Raw genomic sequence first — 22,214 nt, 5'->3', positions numbered from 1 at the left:
AGCAAATTTTTACATTTTTGTTACTGACTCTGAAATTACCTTGTAAATGTATGACTTTGCTTTTTCCTTTTTATTATGATGAGGCATATTCATAAAGCAGTAAATATGATATTCGCCAAACATTCAGGGCAATTTAACCACTTTCCCAGTTACTGGGCACTTATACCCCCTTCCTAACCAGGCCAATTTTCAGCTTTCAGCGTTCTCACACATTGAACGGTAATTACTCAGTCAACACTGTACCCATACGAAATTTTTGTCCTTTTTTCACAGAAATAGAGTTTTCTTTTGGTGGTATTCAATCACCACTGGGTTTTTTATTTTTGAAATTATGATTTAATGATTATCCCTTTCATGACTAAGCCTATTTTTGGCATTTGGTGTTTACAAGTTAAAATCCATATTTTTTGCTAGAAAATTACTTAGAACCCCCAAACATTATATATATATATATATATATATATATATATATATTTGGCAGAGACTCTAGAGAATAAAACGGCGATTGTTGCAATATTTTATGTCACGCGGTATTTGCACAGCAGTGTTTTAAACGCAACTTTTTTGGAAAAGAGACACTTTCATGAATTAAAAAAAAACTAAACTGTAAAATTAGCCACATTTTTTTGCATAATGTGAAAGATAATGTTACGCAGAGTAAATAGATACCAAACATGTCACACTGTCGTCATTCCACGAGTGCGTGCAATTATAAATGAATGAATGAAATACTTGTATAGCGCACAATGCGAACTGAATCGCCTCTAGGCGCTGTGGCGAGCTTTGATCATCTGCTAAAAGAGGAAGGTCTTGAGTTTTTTCCTAAAAGCCAGGTGATTTTCTTCCAGGCGGATGTTGATTGGTAGAGCATTCCATAGCCAAGGCCCTAGGACAGAGAATCTCTGATCACCCTTGGATTTATACCGGGCTTTGGGCACGAGGAGGAGGTTTTTTTTGGCTGATCGAAGACTGCGGTTTGGTGTGTAATGATTTATTTTCTCCATTAGGTATTGCGGAGCTTCTCTATGCACGCATTTGTGGGTGAGGCACAGGGTCTTGAACGTGATCCGATTTTTTACGGTTAGCCAATGTAAGCTCCTCAGTAAAGGAGAAATGGATTCCCAGGGTTTTTTTCCTGTTATCAGCCTTGCCGCCGTGTTTTGGATCAGTTGTAATCGCGCAAGTTGATATTGTGGTAATCCTATGTAAAGCGAGTTTGCATAGTCCAGTCGTGAATTAATGATTGTTCCAACTACCACTGCTTTGTCATTCTTTGGGATAAAAGGGATGAGTCTGCGAAGCATGCGCAGCAGATGGTGAGATCGACTGACTACAGATCCTATTTGCGCATCCATTGACATTTGTGCGTCTAAAATAACCCCGAGACTCTTCGCTTTGGTCTTTGGGGAGATAGTCTGCCCAAAGACGGTTGTTGGAGACCAGGAGGTTTTGGTTGCGGGCTTATGATTTGGGTGTAAGATAAGAAGCTCTGTCTTTGATTCATTCAGCTGGAGGGAGTTGGTGGTCATCCACTCCTCTATTGATTTGAGGCAGTTTTCAAGTTGTTGTTGGTGATCTTTTTTTCCATTGATCCGGAAATAAAGTTGCGTGTTGTCAGCGTAAGAGTGGAAGCAGAGATCTGAGCATCTGATGATTTGAAGGAGTGGGCGGATGTAAATGTTGAAGAGAACGGGTGACAACGGAGAGCCTTGAGGGACTCCGCAGGTGACTGCCCGAGTTTCGGAGAGGAATTTTCCTAGTTTCACTGTCTGTGACCGATTTCCTAGGAAGGACGCGAACCATTGGAAATCTATGTCTTGGACTCCGGCTACTTCTGTGAGGCGGACGAGTAGAGTATTGTGATCTACTGTATCAAACGCTGCACTTAGGTCTAGCAGTACGAGGAGACACGGCTCTCCGTCATCTGCTGCTTCGAGGGTGTCATCCCAAATCTTGAGGAGAGCTGTTTCTGTTCCATGACCCGGGCGGAAGCCTGATTGCAGCGGGTCCAGGAGTTTGTGAGTATCCAGGTGAAGTTGTAGCTGATGTACTACAGCTTTCTCCATGATCTTAGAAATGGTGTTGAGGCTTGTAATTGGCCTACGGTTGTTTGGATCCTGAGGGTCCAGGTTTGGTTTCTTGAGTAGAGGTTTGACGATGCCTTGTTTGAGGATGCTGGGAACAATCCCTTCGTGGAATGATCGGTTTATGAGGTGGGTTATGGTTGGAGCCACGATGTCGGAGCATTCTTTCAGTAGTTTTGTGGGGATGATGTCAATAGGTGAGGTACTGTCACGCAGTTTATTAATGATGTTTTTTGCGGTGTCTACGGTAATTGGGGATAGTGAAAATTTTGGCGGTTGCGGTATGTTGGTGCAGACATCCTCTTTATGCATTTGCTGGCTGAGGTTGGATGTTTTCTTCTGACAAATTGTTTCCCTGATGGTTTTGACTTTATCGATGAAAAAATCCGACAGTTTGTCACAGTCATCCTGGGATTCGCTTTCTGGGGGTTCTAGGCACACCGGATTCATTGATTGATTAACCAGTTTAAACAGTTCCCGCGGTTGGTTTGCGGCCGTTGAGATTGTATATGAGAAGTGGTCCTTTTTGGCTTTGAAGATTGCTTTCCGATAATTTTCTGTGAGACCTTTGTAGTTAAATAGGTTTTCCTCGGTGGGATTTCTTCTCCATGTTCTTTCCGCTCTTCTGCGTTCTTGCTTTAGTACGGAGAGGGAGCTATTAAACCATCCAGAGTTTTTCTTCCTGATGAGTGCCCTGCGTTTTGGTGCTATCGAGTCTGCTGATTGCAGTAATGCCTTGTTCAGGGAGTTGAGCGTTTCCTCCGTAGAGTGGTTTAAGGTTATTGTAGATATCTTTTTGGACAGAGTGGTTTTGAAGGCTTCGGAGTACAGTTTTTTATGCGATCTGGTCCAGTGCGTTGTTACAGGTTTCCGTTTTGCGTAGGTGATGTTGGTAGCGATTTTGAATTTGATGGCGTGGTGATCCGTCCATGGCAGAGTTATGTTGTCGAGTATGTTGACGTCGATGCTCTGTTTGAAAATGAGGTCCAGGGTGTGTCCTGACCCATGCGTGGGAGTCTTTATCAGTTGCTGTAGACCCAGTTCTTCTAGTTGATTGATGCAGGCAGTCGCGATGGGGTCTTTAGGCTCATTTGCCCAAAGGTTGAAATCTCAGAGTGCCAGGAAATTTTTGAATTTTAGGGTGTGCATTGCAAAGGATTCCGTGAGGGGTGAAAGAAGGTTGGACTTTGGTCTCGGTGGTCTGTAGCACAGTAGAATATGAGTGGTGTCCTGGGGAGTTGTTTGAAGATGTAGCGTCAGGGTTTCCATAAAAGGCACTGGGTTCTGAGATGATGGTTTAGTGAGATCCAGGTGACCTTTAAAGATCACTGCTAGGCCTCCTCCTTTTTTCCCTATCCGGTGTTTGGTTAGGATCCTGTAGTTTTCCGGCACCAATTCGGTGAGGATGGTGTTGCAGTCAGAGGTTAACCAGCTTTCGGTGATGAAGAGGCAGTCTACATTGTTCTCGATGATGTAGTCGTGTACTTCCAGTCTATGTTTGACTGCAGAAACTACGGTACCTAAAAACTATGGTACCTAAAAATCTCAATAGGCGACGCTTTAATTTTTTTTCTGGTTACTAGGTTAGAGTTACAGAGGAGTTTTTTTTTTTGATTTTGATCACTTTTATTGCTGTCACAAGGAATGTAAACATCCCTTGTGACAGTAATAGGTGGTGACAGGTACTCTTTATGGAGGGATTGGGGGTCTAAAAGACCCCAGATCCCTCCTTTACACTTCAAAGTATTCAGATTGCCGTTTTCGGCGATTCTGAATACTGTATATATTTTTAAATCTGGCGTCATTGGCAGCCGTGTAAACGGGAAGTGACGTCATGACGTCACTTCCGTGTTTACCATTATGAGACTGGAATGAAGCCACTTACGGCTTCATTCCAGTCCCTGCCCAGCAGCCGGAGGCATCAGTTCGTGCATCGGTGCTCCCGATTGAACAGAAGAACCGGTAAGAGCGGCGGGAGGCGGCGGGAGGGGCGAGTCCCCTCCCGCTCCTCCGGCATAACAGCCGAGCGGCTTTTAGCCACATCGGTTGTTATGGCTGGAAAGCCAATCGCCCGCTGTAAAAATCGGTACCAGGATGATGCCTGCAGGTGCGGGCATCATCCCGGTATAACCCCCGGAAGCCAAGTACGCACATCTGCGTACGCTCGGCGGCAAGGGGTTAAGAATGATTTTTTAGAAAAAAAATTGTAAAAAAAAACAAACATTTTTCTTCGTTTCTGTTATAAAATTTTGCAAATTAGTAATTTTTCTTCATAAGTTTTGAACAAAATGTATACTGCTACATTTCTTTGGTAAAAATAACCCAAATAAGTGTATATTATTTGGTCTTTGTGAAGGTTATAGAGTCAACAAGCTATGGTGACAATCATGTAAAATTGATCCCACCTGACCACACCTGATGTACGGACAGCCTCATTTCTTGAGACACCAACAACCCAGGACAGTACAAATGACCCCTTTTTGGAAAGTAGACATTATAAGTTATTTAGTGGGAGGCATGGTGCGTTTTTTGAAGTTGTAATTTTTTTCCACAATTCTTTGCAAATTAAGATTTTTTTTTTGTCATATTAACAGGTTGTTTCTCTCACATGGCGTATGCATACTTGCAACTACACCCCAAAACCCATTCTGCTACTCCTTCTGAGTATGGTTGTGATAGACTCAGCCAGGACAGAGACTTTTGCAGGGACTGAATGCTAGCCTCTTGCTATCGACCATGGGGCCTGGCATTTGATGGAACTACAAGCATTTAGGAAGATATTCTGTTATGTAATGCAAAAGGACATCCAGCTTGGGACTCAGTGGACAGATGTATGTGAAATGAATGCTGATTAATGCCACCTGGAAAGCCCCGGTCTTTCACCCAATAGTTTATTGTCTCATTTTGTTGAGTACTCTTTGGGGGGTCATTTGAGGTGTGGCTGTATTCCAATGTTCTATTATTTCTGTCTGCCTTGGATATTATGGGATGTGTATGTAGATTAGCATGGTGGGGGCAAATTCCTCCAACAGCTCTCCCTGCTGATTGGACAGTCTACCCCGCCCGGAATGCAAAGGGGGGAGGGAATTATCCCGAGTATTATCTGTGTACCTGTTTTTTCAATAAACAGTCCATGTTCAGCAACAAAACAAGTATTGTCTTGTGTTTGTTGTTAGCGGTTGGAATATGCAATATCTATATTCACACTGGGAGGAAGCATTATATGACAAAAGCACTCAAGCGGAGTGTGGGACATTTTGTTACATTGGTGGCAAGAAGTGGTATGCTTCCTGCAGTCTGGGACATCCAGACCTCCACCTGGATCCAAGGTCCAGATAGCAGGAGAGGTACAGATACCGTCCGCAATGGAAGAGGAATCCAGGGGGAGGTTACGAGAGATGCAGATACAGCACAGAGGACCAGTATCAGAGCAGGTCCTGCTGGGATGGTATGATTCTATCCGCTGAGAACTCTGGAAGGAAGTGCTAGCCCATGAGCAACGACACAAGGGAAAAATTCTCTCCTCCTTCCAGGAAAGGTACTGGTCGCAGTACGAAGTGCGAATGATGTTTTTGGGGGAACAACGGCATAAGGAATGCAAAAGCGGAGTTATCCAAGCTGGTCCAGGTGGAGATGCGGTTGGACGAGCGCTACAGAGCCCTCCACTGGTATGTAGCCCAAGTGTGCCTTGGAAAGCGGACGACACCCCATCAGAAGGCTTTGGCTTTGGTGGCCTGAGGCTGTCATAGAGAGGCTGTCACAGGACCCTGACTTTAGGAGAAATTTAGAGTGGTGTTTGGGAGAGATCTTGGAATACAGAGAACGGATGATGAATGTCTCAGAAGTTCCCTGGGTACTGGAAGATTTGGAGTTTCTAGCAAATCAGGAATGGAAGCTGGAGATTGCCTACAGACAGCTGCTAGATTCTGCTCAGCAGCAGGTCTGGGCTCCCTTTGCCTGAGACTATCAGGAAATACCAGCTGACAACTCTAAAATCCTAGTTGAAGAGTTGGCAATGTGGCAGAGTAACAGTGAGCTTTGCCAACCTGCCCCCGCAGCTATGGATGCGGAGGTCTTATGGTGAATGCAGCAAGTGCTGACTGACCTTGATGATCTCTTTTCTGCATGGGATGATCTTGGATGGAGGAATGCATCTGTTCAGCAGCTGGATGAGGGTGCAGGAGATGGAGCAGTTGGCTCATCTCTCCAGCCACAGACCAAAGAATGTATGGATTAAATTGACCATTCATCAGAGGATGTTATAGATTATGAGTCACCTGCCAAAGTGTTGGAACTGGACCCAAGTGCAGCCAACCTGTGCCCTGGATTTTCAGCAATTCCAGAGATTTCATTTACTTTTCTGCTAAGGAAGAACAACCAGTGAGCCTTCAGCAAAAGAGCTAGCATCAGGGCAGAACATCACAGAGCTCTGCCCAGCACCATCTGTGGAGTTACAAGGAACTTTCCCAGCTGAAGCACTGGCCACCAGAGGGTCCAAGACCTCTACCCCACATCTGTGGCAGTTCTGGAGGCTCAGGGTGAGATGGTGACAGTCACTTCCCAGCAGATCAGGATACAAGGGTAGAAGGAAGAGGAGGTGTTCGTCGTCCCTCCTCAACAGTCAGCCAGGGTGGAGGAAGCAGTCTTTCCTCCCTAGCAAAGATCCGTGCACCTGGGAGACAGTACCACAGACATGTCATCCCAGCAGCCAAATGAGGGAATGGAGAAGAGGAAGCAGCAGGCACACCTCCCCAATGGCAGCTACACAGTTTGGGAGTGGTGGAATCCACCCTCCTGCCCCAATGGTTAGCCGAAGCTGATGATGTGGAGTCTCCAGAAGTGCTGGCAACAGGACAAAGTGCTACCAACCTCTTCCCAGCACCAGCAACAACTGTGGAGTTCCAGAGAGCCAGGACAGTCGGCCCCTCTCTCTAGCAACAAGCTGATGTAGTAAAGCTTCTACTCCCAGCTGAATCACTGGCAACAGGGCACCTGCAGTGTCTCTACAGCTTCAGGAAGCTAGGGTGATCGGCCCATCTGCCCAGCAGCAGACCGAGCCCCGTAATATAAAAAATCACCCAGCTGAAGTGCTGGCAGCCGGACACAGAGTGAATGATCTCTGCCCCACACTAACTGATGACAATTATTCCTTGCAGCCAAGAATGGAGATCATGTGGACTGACTATGTGAGTTCACTTTGCCTAATTAACGCATGTCCAGACCAGGTGGAGGTCTGGGACCTTGTTAGTCAACTTTTGATGGGGGAGAAAAGTGATATACTCACCGGGGACAGGGGCTTTTGGAGGGGGCTGAATGCATACCGACTATGGGCCCTGGCATTTGAGGGCGCTACAAGCATTTAGGAAGCTATTCAGTTATGTAATGCAAAAGGACATTATTAAGGAGGCCATGATAGTGTCTGCCAGCTTGTGAATCAGTGGACAGATGTTTGTGAAAGGAATGCTGATTAATGAGATCTGGAAAGCCAGAGTCTTTCACCCAATAGTTTATTGTCTCATTTTGTTGTGTACTCTTTGCTGGGTCGTTTGGGGTGTGGCTGTATTCCAATGTTCTATTGTGTCTGTCTGCCTTGGATATTATGGGCTATGTATGCAGATTAGCTGTGATATTGGTGGGGGCAAATTTCTCCAACAGCTCACCCTGCTGATTGGACAGTCTACCCCTCCCGGAATGCAAAGGGGGGGGGGGGGGAATTGTCCCGAGTATTATCTGTGTACCTGTTTTTTTTTAAAAAAACAATCCATATTCAGCAAGCAAACGAGCATTATCTTGTGTTTGTTGTTAGCGGTTGGAATATCTGATATCTATATTCAGACTGGGAGGAAGCGATATATGATGAAAGCACTCAAGTGGAGTGTGGGACGTTTCCTTACAATGGTGATACCACGTGTGAGACTTTTTCACAGCCTAGGCACATAGAGATGCCCAACATGCAGGGAGAACCATCAGGGGTTCTAGGGAAATAAATTACACATCTGATTTCTTGACTATCTATTACACTTTCGAAGGTCCTGGAGCCTCAGGACAATGGGACTGCCCATAAAATGACCCTATTTTAGAAAGCAAACACCCCAACGTATATTCTATGAGGCATAATGAGTATGTATGTATTTTTTTTCCACACGTTTTTGGAAGATGTGAAAAGAAAATGAAAACGCATTTTTTTTACACAAACTTATGGCACTGACGGGTGCTGATGAGCATCCACTGATAGGGTGGCACTAATGAGCACTCACTGATGGACACTGACGATCACTAATAGGGCACTGATGAGCACACATGGCACTGTAGGTGACTGATTAGCACTGGTAAGCACCCACTGATGTGCACTGATAAGCACTCACTGATGGTCACTAGGGATGAGCTTCGTGTTCGAGTCGAACATACGTTCGACTCGAACATTGGCTGTTCGTCCGTTCGGCGAAGTCCGAACATTTTGGTCGCGTCAAATTCGTGTGGCGCTCACGGCCCACAATGCACTGCGATGGCGCAGTGCATTGCTGGCTCATGATTGGCCAAGCATGCACTGTGACCCCGCATGCTTGGCCAATCGCAGCGCCAGCAGCGAGGAGAGCCATGATTGGCCACAGGCAGGATGCCTGTGGCCAATCATAGCTCAGGCTGTGTGGTGCACACCCCACACTATATAAAGGCCGCCAGCGCGGCGGACTCCTGTAGTGTGTTGGCGTCTGAAGCAGTGGCTGTTCTGTGTACCTTCAACACAGTACACACCGATCGTTTTCGCCCGATTTTTAATCTTGCTGTTGTGTAGTGGTTATTGTCTGTGTGCCCTGACCGCAGTATACACCGCTATATTCACCTCACCTATATAGCTAGTGATATATCTTTTATAATAGAGCTTGCAGTCAGTAGTGTTAGGAGATAGTGCGTGCTGTCTGCGTGCTCTGTACCCAGTACATACCGCTATATCCACCTACATAGCTGTTCTCTATTTGAGCCCACTTGCCATCTGCAGGAGTTATTGGAAGTTGTGTGTGCTTCCAGCACAGCACAGTATACATCTGTATATACCCCTTTATCTCTGGTGTTCTATAATAAAGGCATCTGCAGGAGTTAGTGGGTGTTCTGTGTACCTTCAACACAGTACACACCGATCGTTTTCGGACGATTTTTGATCTTGCTGTTGTGTAGTGGTTGTTGTCTGCGTGCCCTGACCGCAGTATACACCGCTATATTCACCTCACCTATATAGCTAGTGATCTATCTTTTATAATAGAGCTTGCAGTCAGTAGTGTTAGGAGATAGTGCGTGCTGTCTGCGTGCTCTGTACCCAGTACATACCGCTATATCCACCTACATAGCTCTTCTCTATTTGAGACCACTTGCCATCTGCAGGAGTTATTGGAAGTTGTGTGTGCCTCCAGCACAGTACAGTATACATCTGTATATACCCCTTTATCTCTGGTGTTCTATAATAAAGGCATCTGCAGGAGTTAGTGGGTGTTGTGTGCCTCTAGCACAGTATACACTACCCAACTGCTTTTTTACCCAACTCCCTTCAGGCCATTACCATGTCTGGAAGACCAGCAAGGAGAGGCAGACAGGCGCGAGCCGATAAAAGAGGGCAAGCAGGCTCTGTGTCTAGAGACAACAGTGCTGGTCGTGGACGCGGTGCATTGTCATCAGCACGTGGCCATGGGACACGCTTGTCCTTCTTTTCGGCAGCTGGACATGTTGAACCGCAACATGCCAACGACTTGGTAGAGTAGATGACCAAGCCCTCTTCATCCTCCTCATCCTCTCTCACCCAGTCTCAGGGTACTAGCAAAGCAGCTGCCAACGCATCTTCTTCCCTCCTCTCAATGTCATCATCAGTGACTCCTTCCCTAGACCCACCACGTCCTCCTGAGGAGTCTCCTGAACTCTTTGAGCACAGTGTTGGGTACATGCTCCAGGAGGATGCCCAGTGTTTTGTGGGCTCTGATGATGACACTCAGCTAGAGGAAGGCAGTAGCGTGAGCACAGAGAGAGGGGATGCTCAAGAAGGACAGCAATCTGGCAGTCATGTTCCACAAGCTGCAGCATACTGCCAGGTTTGCTACAGCGATGAAGAGGGAGGGGATGATGAGGGCACTGACTCCACGTGGGTGCCTGGAAGGAGAGAGGAGGAGGAGGAGGAGGAGGCACATGTCCAATGAGGCAGGATACCCTCCGGGGGCCAGCTTAGGGGCAGCACACCGACTGAATCACACCGCACACCGCAGAGCTCCGCCTGTGCAGAGCGCTGCCTCTGCGCGTTATTCTAAAAGTTCTTTGGTGTGGGCCTTTTTTGAGACGAGTGCATCAGATCACACCGCTGCTATTTGCAACATATGTCTCAAGCGTATCTCACGTGGCCAAAACATGGCCAAAACATCAGCCGCTTGGGCACCACATGCTTGACCAGACATATGTTGACCTGCCATGCAGCTCGTTGGCAAGCGTACCTCAAAGACCCACACCAAAGAACAAAGCGGACCTCTCCTTGCTCCTCATCAGCTGGCATATCCAACCCCACTAGACCTTCAGTCCTCTCTGAAACCTGCTCTGAGAGGAATGAAGGTGTAGAATTAGGTGTGTCACAGCCAAGTGCTTCCGGGAACTCTGCTAGCGGTACACCCACGTCCGATTATAGCAGGCAAATGTCCCTGCCCCAGCTGCTGGACCGGCGAAAGAAGTTCACTCCCAGCCATCCACATGCCCAGCGGTTGAATGCTAGCTTGGCTAAATTGCTAGCACTTCAACTGCTGCCTTTTCTTTTTTTTAAACATGAGTTCTTTTTATTGAAAAAAAAAGGAGGTACGGTACATACAGAAAAACAAATGCGGTCTTCATCGAATCATATAATATTCACAGGTGCACTCATCACACACAATGTATATACACGTTTCACATAGATAGTCAAGTCAGTACATGGTATGGAATGGTTACCGGATCCAGATCATCTCCTCCAGAAATCCACCCACCCCTCCCCTTCCCATCCCCACCCGCCCATACTCAACTCTTCTGCTAAGTCTCATCAAATAGTACCAAACAGTACTCCGCAAGGGGCAGATTAAGTTATGCATGTTGCAGGGTTTTTAAGCCACCTGTCCCAGATCCTCTCATATTTGGAAGGGCATCCCCTGTGGAGGTATATAAGTTTCTTAAAAGGCAAGACACCATTGATGTCCCCAAGCCATTGGGAGACCATGGGAGGGTCAGATCTCATCCAGACTCTAGCAATCATTTTCCGAGCAGAAAATAGGGTTTCATGTAAAAATATTTTAGTGTATTTGTTCACAGCCGTGTCTGGGAAAATACCCAAAAGACACAGCTTCGGCTGAAGTGTAACTGGGGAGCCCATCGAATCATGGAGAAACCTCACCACCTGGGACCAATACGCTTGAATTTTAGGACATTCCCAGAGAAGATGAAAAAAGGTGCCAGACGCACGCGCACACATAGGGCAAGTGCCAGGGCACGCGCGCCTGTATCTGGAGACCGTAAGCGGCGTGAGGTACGCTTTGTGCGTTATAAAAATTTGAGTTAACCGGCGTAAAATTGTGAAATTAATTTTTTGGGATCTGGGTTTTTAATTGCCGCCATCAATGGATTGGGGGTACAGATGGGTCACCCATGGGGAATTGGGCAAGGTAGGCATGTCGAATCTGCAGATATCTGTAATAAAAGTGATTCGGGAGCCCGTATTCTGCCTGTAGGGCAGAGAAGGGTTTCAGCTTGCCATCAGTAAGCATGTGAGACATGTAAAACATGCCCTTCCCGCACCATAATCCGCTATCCACTATCCGTCTGAATTCTGGGAGGCACCAATTATGCCATATGGGGGTGTATTCATGCAGGGACGGAAGGCACAACTTCAGAGAGGCAATTCGCCACACCCTCCTGTAATGGTAAAGAAGAGATGTGGCAGACTCCCTCCCCCCTCCCCCCTCTGGCCCCCCAACAATCGCCACCATCGGGTCTGAGGTAGGCCCGATCCATGAAGGGCACAAGAAGTGCAAAAACCTGTCTTTGTCTGTTTTATCTATATGGAACATTTGCGACAACTGAGAAGCTATATAATAGATATTAAAGTCCGGCATTGCCAGTCCCGCTAGGTCAGTGGGTAGGTGTAACTTTTGCCATGCTAGTTTGTGCCTACTATTACCCCACACAAAGGGTTTCAAGAGGGCCTCTATCACCTTAAAATGTTTAAGAACCAGGTAGACGGGGGAGTGCCAAAGCATGTACAAAATTTTAGGAAGGAGAACCATCTTGATCAGATTTGTACGCCCCATGACCCCCAAGGGAAGGCGTGCCCAAAGCTGCGTCTTCTGTTTAATCAGGTCAAGCAAAGGAGTTATGTTAAGTTTAATATAATCTGACGGGGATCTGGAAGTCATAATGCCAAGATACTTAAGCGTGTCCACCCTCTGCAAAGGAAGCAGAGCTCTGTCTCTAGGGGGGGGGGGGGAAACTGTCCAGGGGCAAAATCTGTGACTTGACCCAGTTAATTTTAAGACCAGAAAACTTGCCAAAGTCTTCTATCAGTGTCAAAGCAAGGGGGAGTGATTGAGTCGAGTCGTTCAGGTACAGTAGGGTATCATCAGCATAGGTGCTGATCTTCTCCACTATCCCACCCCTACACAAACCCACTATGCCCACGTGGTCACGGATTGCGATAGCCAATGGCTCCGCCGCCAAAGCATACAGCAAGGGTGACAGGGGGCACCCCTGTCTAATCCCTCTAGACAGAGGAAACTGCCCCGAGGGCCAGCCATTCGCCAAGACCTTGGCCACCGGGTTCTGATAAAGCAGTTGGATCCACCTAATAAATTTAGGCCCTATACCGAACCGAGCCAAACAAGTCCATAGATATCCCCACTTAACAGAATCAAAAGCCTTGGCGGTGTCCAAGGCGACTATTATCCTAGAACCAGGATAGTCATGGGGGGTCTGGAGATTGATAAACAGTCTGCGGAGGTTAAACGACGCGTTTCTACCGGGCATGAATCCCGCTTGATCCGCATGGATCAGCGAGAGGATTACTTTATTGAGTCGGATGGCAAGAATCTTAGCAAGTACCTTAACATCTACCTGCAAGAGGGAAATAGGGCGATAAGATTCCGGGAGATGCGGGTCCTTTCCAGGTTTAGGGATTAACACAATAGTCGCCTCCGTCATAGACATTGGAAGTTCGGCGTGCTGAAATATGGACTCATAGATTGCTAGCAGCTTAGGGGCCAGTAATTCTATGTAAGTAGAGTAAAATTCTATCGGTAAGCCATCTGAGCCCGGGGCCTTGGATGACGGGAATGTAGCAATAGCTGAAACTATTTCGTCCCGAGTCAGAGGTGCCTCCAACCCAGAGACCTGTTCCTCAGTCAATTGGGGGAACTGCAGTCCATTCAAGAAAGATTCCATCAGGGAGGGATCGGCCGAGGCAGTAGAGGTGTACAGAGCGATAAAGAAGTCGCGAAACATCTGCGTGACCCGTATAGGATCAGTCTCAAGTACACCCTGTGGCGAGCGGAGGGAGATCACCACAGGAGGTCTCTCCTCACCATGAACTAAATAAGCCAATAGTTTCCCCGCTCGCTCACCATGCTCAAACGACCTCTGCCTGAGAAAGAACAGCTTCTGTTTGGATTTTTCATAAAGCAATAGGTCAAGTGTTCTAGAGCATAGCCTAAGACTATCTGCCTTTTCTGCCGAAGGGTCACGCATAAAATCCTGTTCCAGTGTCTGAAGAGCATGTGTTGCCTCAGCTACATTAGCAGCAGAAGATCGCTTTACCCGGTTAATTTGGGCCTGCAAGGTCATTCTAGCATGAAGTTTAAAAGCCTCCCAAACTACATACGGTCTGGTCGAGCCCTCGTTAGTCTCAAAAAAAGCCCGCCATCCCGATTCAAGGTCCCCATCGTCAGGAAGGAGAGTTAGCCAGAAGGGATTAAGGCGCCAAGTCGTCAGGGGGTGGGTATGCCGTAGGGAGAGCGTCGCCCAGTAGGGGCAGTGGTCAGAGAGCGATCTGGGGTGTAGGCCCACGTCAGCAAGTCTAGACAGGAGGGATGTAGAGAAGAGTATAAGGTCTATACGGGACATAGAGTGATGAGCAGCGGAGAAACATGTGAAAACGCGTTGTGTTGGATGCCTAGTTCACCACGAGTCCATCAGGTGGAAATCGCGGAGAAGTCTGGCAAACCTGGTCAGAGAGGGGCTCGGGGTGCCTCGAGAGGGGTTCGCCATCCTATCCAGGGACCTGTCTAACACATTATTAAAGTCCCCCATCCACACCACGGAGGCAGCGGGATGAAGAGCCATATAATTAAATCCCTCAGACAGCACATCAAACTGGAATGGTGGGGGCACATAAAAAGCCATTATAAGAAACATATCCCCATGCAGTTTTGCCTTAAGAAATACAAATCTACCCAAGGGGTCAATGACCGAATCCTGGAGCTCAAAGTGTGTGTGTTTAGCTATCAGAAGGGAGACACCCCGGGAATGGGTAGTATGAACAGAATGGTATCCCCAGCCTATCCAAGGACGTCGGAACGCCCTAAGCATAGAACCCTCAGCATGTGTTTCCACTAAGGCCACCACATCTGCCTTCATCTTTTTGAGCTGCCCGAAAACGGCTGACCGTTTAATAGGGTCCCCCAATCCCCTCACATTCCATGTAAGAAATTTCAGTGTGGCCATGGGTACTTATCAATCAATGGTGAGACTCCAGGAGACAGATCAACCCACAAGGACAGAGCAACCAAGACCCGCCCCCCCGGAATAAAGGAGGGCCCCACCCCCCCTGCCAGACATACATTGTACCATAGAAAACAATCATAGTAAAACTCAAAAAAAACTCGTTTATCCCATAAAAACCATACATCCCCCCTCCCCGCCCTGCACTGGCCCCAATTAGTGCGGGCATTGACCCCAAACTGCCAACAGGGCATGAACAATGTCCAATTCGGAAAGGAACAACACCGCAACTGGGAATCACCCATAGAAACAGAAGAAGGAAAAAACAGGGCGTCATGCCGGTTGTTCCAGTCCGAGAGGTGCATAGTAAAACTTCGGGCGAAACTTCGCTGTATTATGTGACACTATAGGACTGTGCTCACAGAGCATAGTGAGCTTGCTGGTTAGTTGGTCCCCTTCGCCGGCCAGGAGGGCGCAGAAAAATACATTTCTATAATAAGTAGTAAAAGAACCAAAGTTAAAGTTTCAACACAGACATTGATAAGGGTAGCCGTAGTACACAGTGAGATAGCACAGGGCTCCGCAGGAAGCCGGGGTCTTCTTCCATCCAAGCCGTCAGGCAAGGCAACTAAAACCGCCCCAATACCATCCTGCATAGGACACCAGACCAAAGTCAGGAGTTCCAGCACATACGGGGTGGGGGACCCTGCCCCCATTCACTTAGGCAGCAGTATTATCCAGTGAAAGGTGTGTCTAGGCGGACAGGGGCCCTATCACAACATGTCCGGTCCAGCCATGCGTGCGCGCCAATGAGAATGTTAAGTCACATGAAACAAAACGGAAACAGTCAGCATCACAACATTGTAGGTCTGGAAATAGTGTGTCTAGTAAAAAGAACTGACAGGTCATGGCATAGGTAGTAAGAAGGTGGATAGACACGGCCCCAATCCAGGGAAACAAATACAGTCAGAAGTGTGTAGGTGGAAAAAAAAGGGGTGCATTTTCATCTTTGCACATATACTCATCTGCCAGCATCCCGGCGCTCCAGCCACGATAGCACTGTCTCAGGATCCTCAAAAAAGTGGGCCCGGTCCGTGCCTTTCACACGCAGACGAGCAGGAAATAACATGGCATACTTTATATTCTTGATGCGCAGGCGTCTTTTCACTTCCATAAAACTTTTGCGTTTTTTCTGAACTTCAGAGGAGAAATCAGGGAAAACTGCTACGGTTTTGTTTTCAAAAGGGATATTCCCCTTCTCCCTGCTGAGCCGAAGGATGGTGTCTCTATCCCTAAAATTTAGGAATTTAGCAATAAAAGTGTGGGGAGGCGCCCCCGGGGGGGGAGGCTTGCCTGACAGCCTATGTGCGCGTTCCACCGTAAACATGGGGGAGAATGAGTCCCTTCCATATGTATCCACAAGTAACTTTTCCAAATAAGTTGGGAGGTCTCTGCCCTCCACCCCCTCAGGTAGGCCTATGAAACGCAGGTTACATCTGCGAATCATGTTCTCAATGTCATCCTGTTTCTGAAGGATTTGATGTACTTGGTGCTGCATGGCCTCTGAGGAGATCTGCAGGGGGGGGGAGGGAGTCTTCTACATTACTCAGGCGGGTTTCAACTTCAGTGACCCTCTCCCTAAGCTTCTGAAAGTCTTGCCGAACCAGCGATATATCTACCTTTACCTCCTCAATCCTGGCTGTGAGGTTAGTCTGGCAGTTCGTTACCGCTTCCTGGCAGGCCGTAATGGCATCGAGGAGCCTGTTCGTGTCTGCGCTCCGCGTGTCCTCCTCCCCCTGTATGGCGGTGCCATCTTGGTCTGCGGGGCCTGGTCCTTCATGCCTGAATTGTGACAGTCTGGCGGCCGCTGCGCTGTTCCGCTTCGTCGGCGACATGTGCCCCGCGGTTGTCCGGTCAGCGGAGCGATCAGAGCGGAGAAAAAAAAGGCAATCTGCGTCTCAGGATAGGTGTTCAGGATATGCGGCCGGCGGAGCTCAGCTCACATGCGTCCTATCTCATGCCGCTCCAGGCCACGCCCCAACTGCTGCCTTTTCAGTTGGTAGACTCGGCCCCCTTCCGTGAGTTTGTACAATGTGCGGTTCCTCAGTGGCAGCTCCCCAAACGCCACTTTTTCTCACGGAAGGCGATTCCGGCTCTCTACCGGCATGTGGAAGGCAATGTCCTTGCCTCGCTGGACAGGGCGGTCAGCGGTAAGGTGCATATTACCGCTGACTCATGGTCCAGCAGGCATGGACAGGGACGTTACCTGTCTTTCACGGCCCATTGGGTCACTCTTCTGGCAGCTGGGAAGGATGCAGGACAAGGTGCAGTAGTGTTGGAGGTTGTTCCGCCACCACGCCTCCAAAATGCTACTATTGGCTGTGACACGCCTCTCTCCTCCACCCCCTCCTCTTCTTCTTCCTCCATGGTCTCTTCCAGTGCTCTGTCCTCAGAACCAGCGGTGCTCCGTAGGCGTTCCAGGGGCTACGCAAGTACGCAGGCAAAACGATGTCATGCCGTGCTTGCGCTGGTTTGTTTGGGGGACAGGAGCCACACTGGGGCGGATGTTTTGTCAGCTCTGCAGGGGCAGGCCGAAAGGTGGTTGACGCCACGCCAGCTTAAGCCAGGAATGGTGGTTTGCGACAATGGCACCAACCTCCTCTCCGCCCTCCGACAGGGACAACTGACCCATGTGCCCTGTGTAGCTCACGTCCTTAACCTGGTGGTGCAGCGATTCTTGGGCAGGTACCCCGGCTTACAGGATGTCCTGAAGCAGGCCAGGAAAGTCTGTGTGCATTTCTGCCGATCATTTAATGCCTGTGCTCAGCTGGCTGAGCTCCGAAAGGAGTTGAACCTGCCCAAGAACCGCCTTATATGTGGCATGCCCACCAGATGGAACTCAACATTGGCCATGCTGCAGCGTCTGCACACGCAGCAGAGGGCCATCAATGAGTACCTGTGCGACTACGGCACCAGGACAGGGTCAGGGGAGCTCGGTTTTTTCTCACCACGCCAGTGGGGCATGATCAGGGATGTATGCAGTGTCCTGTCACCGTTTGAGGAGGCCACAAGGATGGTGAGCAGTGACAGTGCATGCATCAGTGACACTGTACCTCTTGTCCACCTCTTGGAGCATACGCTGCGTGGAATAATGGACAGGGCACTTGAGGCAGAACAGAGGCAGGAAGAGGAGGACTTCCTTGCCTCTCAAGGCCCCCTTTATCCAGACAGTGTTCCTGCTGTGCCACCCATCACACAGGAAGAGGATGAGGAGGAGGAGGAGGATGATTGTGTCAGCATGGAGGTGGAGGCTGGCACTCAGCATCAGCAGCAGCGGCAGTCTTGTAGGGATGATTTACAGTCCCAAGAAACACGTGGACTTGTACGTGGCTGGGAGGAGGTGGCTGCGGATCATGTTGTCCTTAGTGACCCAGAGGACTCCGGACCGAATGCCTCAGCTAACCTACGCTGCATGGCCTCCCTGATCCTGCAAAGCCTGCGGAAGGATCCTCGTATTCTTCGGATCAAGGAGAGGGACCATTATTGGCTGGCCACTCTCCTTGATCCACGGTACAAGGGTAAGGTTGCCGACCTTATCTTGCCATCGCAGAGGGAGCAGAGGATGAGACATCTCCGGGAGGCCTTGCAGAAAGGTCTGTGCAACGCGTTCCCAGAGACTGGGAGGTTACAAACTCCTGGTCCTGGACAACGTGTTGCTGAGGCATCGGTCAGAAGGAGCGGTGGAGAAGGTGGCCGTCTGACTGATGCTTTCAGACAATTTTTTAGTCCGCAGCCCCAAGGTATGATCGGTTCCAGCACCCATCGCCAGCGTCTGATTTACATGGTGCAGGAATACCTAGGGGCAAGACTTGGACACCTTTCCCACCGAAAATCCTCTGGCTTACTGGGTCTTGAGGATGGATCACTGGCCAGAGCTTGCACAGTATGCAATTGAGCTACTGGCCTGTCCTGCATCCAGCGTTTTTTTGGAACGCACCTTCAGTGCTGCTGGTGGCTTTGTTACCGATCACAGGGTGCGCCTGTCCACCGAATCAGTTGATCGACTGACCTTCATCAAGATGAATCAGTCTTGGATCACCCACAGCTACCAAGCACCTGAAGCTGATGTAACAGAATAATTTTTTTTGAAATATCACATCCCTTCAAGACTGCCTATGCTGATGCTGAGTGACTGTCCTGTTATGTTGATTGTCTATCCTCTTCCTCCTCCGCTGATATGTTGGAAGAAAATTTCTGGTTCTGGTTGATGCCATCAGCCCAATTTTTCTGCCCCTGTTTAACAGGGGCGTTTAATTACAATTTTTTATGCAATGCTTTGCAGCAGGGCTAATTCCTGCATTAAAACTAGAGTATATGGCAGAGGTTGCAGTGTGGTGGCACCAGCACCAGTGCCTAAGGCCCAATTTTTTTGCCCCTGTTTAACAGGGGCGTTTAAGTACAATTTTTGATGCAATGCTTTCAGCAGGGCTAATTCCTGCAATCAAACAAGAGTATATGGGAGAGGTTGCAGTGTGGTGGCACCAGCACCAGTGCCTAAGGCCAAATTTTTCTGCCCCTGTTTAACAGGGACATGTAATTACAATTCTTGATATAATATTTCACAGGAGGGCCCCTTCCTGTGCCCACCCAGAGTAACGGTGAAGACTTATAGTGTTGTGGCACCAGCACCACAACCACCAAAGGTAAATTTTTCTACCACTGTTCAACAATGGCATGTAATTACAATTCTTGATATAATCGTTCACAGCAGGGCGCTCCAGCGCCCACCAAGAGTCACTTTGAGGGCTTACAATGTTGTGGCAAAACCAACACCTTGTTCTGCCATTTCTGCAGAGCATATAGGGCAGGCCCCTACTTTCAAACATCCAATTTACAAACATCTCCTACTTGCAAACGGAAGGAGACAACAGCAAGTGAGATGAAAAAAGATGGACGACAAAACAAATTATAGAGGGGTGATAACCCTTCCCTATGTTTTCCAAAAAGCTTAAAAATAGTTTTTTTGACTGGAGCTACACTTTAAAAATGTACCAGTTGAAAATTACAAACAGATTCAACTTAACACAACAAACCTACACAGTCCCTGTCTTGTTTGCACCGCCTGTATACTGCTGTTCTGAGTATATAGGGCCTGGGGGCCACACGCATTTCCTTTTTTTAATATGGGTACAGGGTTCCCCTTAATATGCGTACAAGACCCAAATAGGCTGGTAATGGGCAGGGAGGGCTACCCATGCCATTTTTCTCAATGATTTTCAACCATATTGCAGGAACCAGATATAACATTAAAACTGCAAGCAGTTTTAAATGGTGTTATTTCCGTTTAATGTCATTTTGTGCAGGGACTGTTCTAAACACGGGAAACACGTGGCACTTCACAGGCATACTACAGACACCCCCCAGGCACCATATTTAAAGGAATATTTCACTTTTTTTTTTCACTTTAATCGTCATTAAAATCAGTGCTCCCGCCAAAATGGCCATTTTTAAAAACATTTTAGGCATTGACCCATGTCCCCTGGGGCAGGTCCCCAAACCCTTTTTAGGACAGTATCTTGCATATTAGCCGTTAAAATTAGCACTTTTAATTTCGAACGTTCGAGTCCCATAGACTTCAATGGGGTTCTAATGTTTGTACGAATTTGGGGTCCGTTCGAAAGTTCTGGTGCGAACCGAACCAGGGGGTGTTCGGCTCATCCCTAATGGTCACTGTAGTAGCACTGATGAGCACTGTAGTGGCACAGTAGGGCACTGATGAGCACTCTAGTGCTTTTTTTCAGCTCTTGGCTCTGGTTACACCATGCCCTCTTTGCATCATATTTCATGCTGCAACACAAGATGCCCACACTTATGTTCAACGTACCATCTGTTGTTCCTTTGGGATTCTATTCCCGGGTACATCTGTTCTGTATATCCTTGCGGTCTACTATGCCTCAGCTCCCAGGAGAGATACTGTCCGTAGTTTACCTTTAGTGCCCATGATTATATGTTACATCCATGGTCATTGTACATACTCCTTCCATCTGCTCCTGATGAATGGATATAGTTCCATGAAACAGGTCAAGATTTTAGATGCTACATTCAGATGTTCACAATGAATTTTCAGATGCTACATTCAGATGTGTAGAACATGGATTCCTAATAGACTCTTACCAATGTTTTGACAGTTTCTCCCAACATTAATCATGTTGGGTTTTATTTTATATGAGAATATAGATTGATGTATTTTGCATATTGAAAGTCCTATACTATTACTATGTTTGTTTATCTGTAAATATAGGATAACATTCTTTTGATACCATTTTATACTTACATGTGTGTCATGAGTATATGCATTGTTACATGGAATAAATACATTGTTATCAGTGCATAGTGTCCTTTTTGCTTCCCTGCTGCATGCTTCATTTAAAGTCCCAACCTTTTTCTTTTTGCTATATTAATAGGGGTGGAGACATTTGACTTACAGGTCTTATGCCTTATTTAAAGCACCAAAACTCTTTCTTTCTCAGTAGTGGTACTGATGAGCAATGTAGTGGCACTAATGACACTGTAGGGGCATTAATGGCACTGTTGTCATTGTGATGGCACTGTAAGGGCTGTGATGGCACTGGGGATCATGCAAACTCACGATTCTGTGGTGTATCTCTCTCCTCATACTGATACAGCATGCGCGGAAAGGAGAGAAACATCGCAGCAGCGATGGGTCCGGTGTTGGACAAAGTGATCACGTGATAAAGGGCTGCTGTGATTTATTTTTTACCCCAATCCGTGAAGCGATCACAGACACTTCTGGGTGCGCAAAACCAGGGGGTGCGCGAGAAGCTGAGGCATGGAAGGCCTTCATACAACAGCCTCCCAGAACTAGCCGGCCGCGCTGTAGTTGTCAATCAGCTATAGTGCTGTCGGCAAGTGGTTAATACAAATGCATCACAAAGATCAAAATGCACTGAATTTTTGATGATTGTCACATTTACTGCTTTATAAACATACCCCTAATTATGTTAATGGTCCATAGGATGCTACAGAATTTAAAAATGTGAAACATTTTTTTTTTTTTAAATAAAGGTTTTCTGCAGCTAAATGTAGGCCCAGATAACACAGAACAAGCCTGTGGTCTGGAGTAACAGCTGCCATGATGCAACGCAACAGAACTGCTATATTGTTACTACTAATTATAAAAGTGGAAAAAAAATGTAATAACTTGAAACAGCTGGTACATCTGCATTTTTGCTGTCAGATTGAAAGTGGGTCTCAGCAGAGGTGAACAGGAGAGCATTGCAAGACATAATAAAGCCCAACCAGGTCCAGGTGACTAAAACCTTCCTTGCCTTGTCTACTTACCTGATTCTCTGCTTTGGCAGATGGTGCTCCCCCACACTCTGGCGGTAGACTGTTCCTATTCATTAT

The 22,214-nt window shown here is 47.5% G+C and overlaps 1 protein-coding gene across 2 annotated transcripts in view; it reads right to left on the bottom strand.

The window, feature by feature from the left end:
- The window catches only part of LOC143959422 (uncharacterized), a 39,921-nt gene that overhangs the window by 13,074 nt on the left and 4,633 nt on the right, over positions 1-22,214 (bottom strand). Inside the window, exon 1 of one of the 2 annotated variants that reach the window (XM_077468073.1) lies at positions 20,671-20,818. The exons of the other annotated variant lie outside the window; for it this stretch is intronic. Coding sequence (XP_077324199.1) covers positions 20,671-20,673 — 3 coding nt within the window. The 5' untranslated portion in view covers positions 20,674-20,818. Of the gene's footprint in view, positions 1-20,670; positions 20,819-22,214 lie in introns of those variants that run through there. 2 annotated transcript variants of the gene reach the window in all.

This window comes from Lithobates pipiens, unplaced genomic scaffold, assembly GCF_037356315.1.
Source record: "Lithobates pipiens isolate NorthernLeopardFrog02 unplaced genomic scaffold, aLitPip1_a1.2 Scaffold_74, whole genome shotgun sequence".
Taxonomy (NCBI): Eukaryota; Metazoa; Chordata; class Amphibia; order Anura; family Ranidae; genus Lithobates; species Lithobates pipiens.
This window is presented reverse-complemented; position numbering and strand designations above follow the sequence as displayed.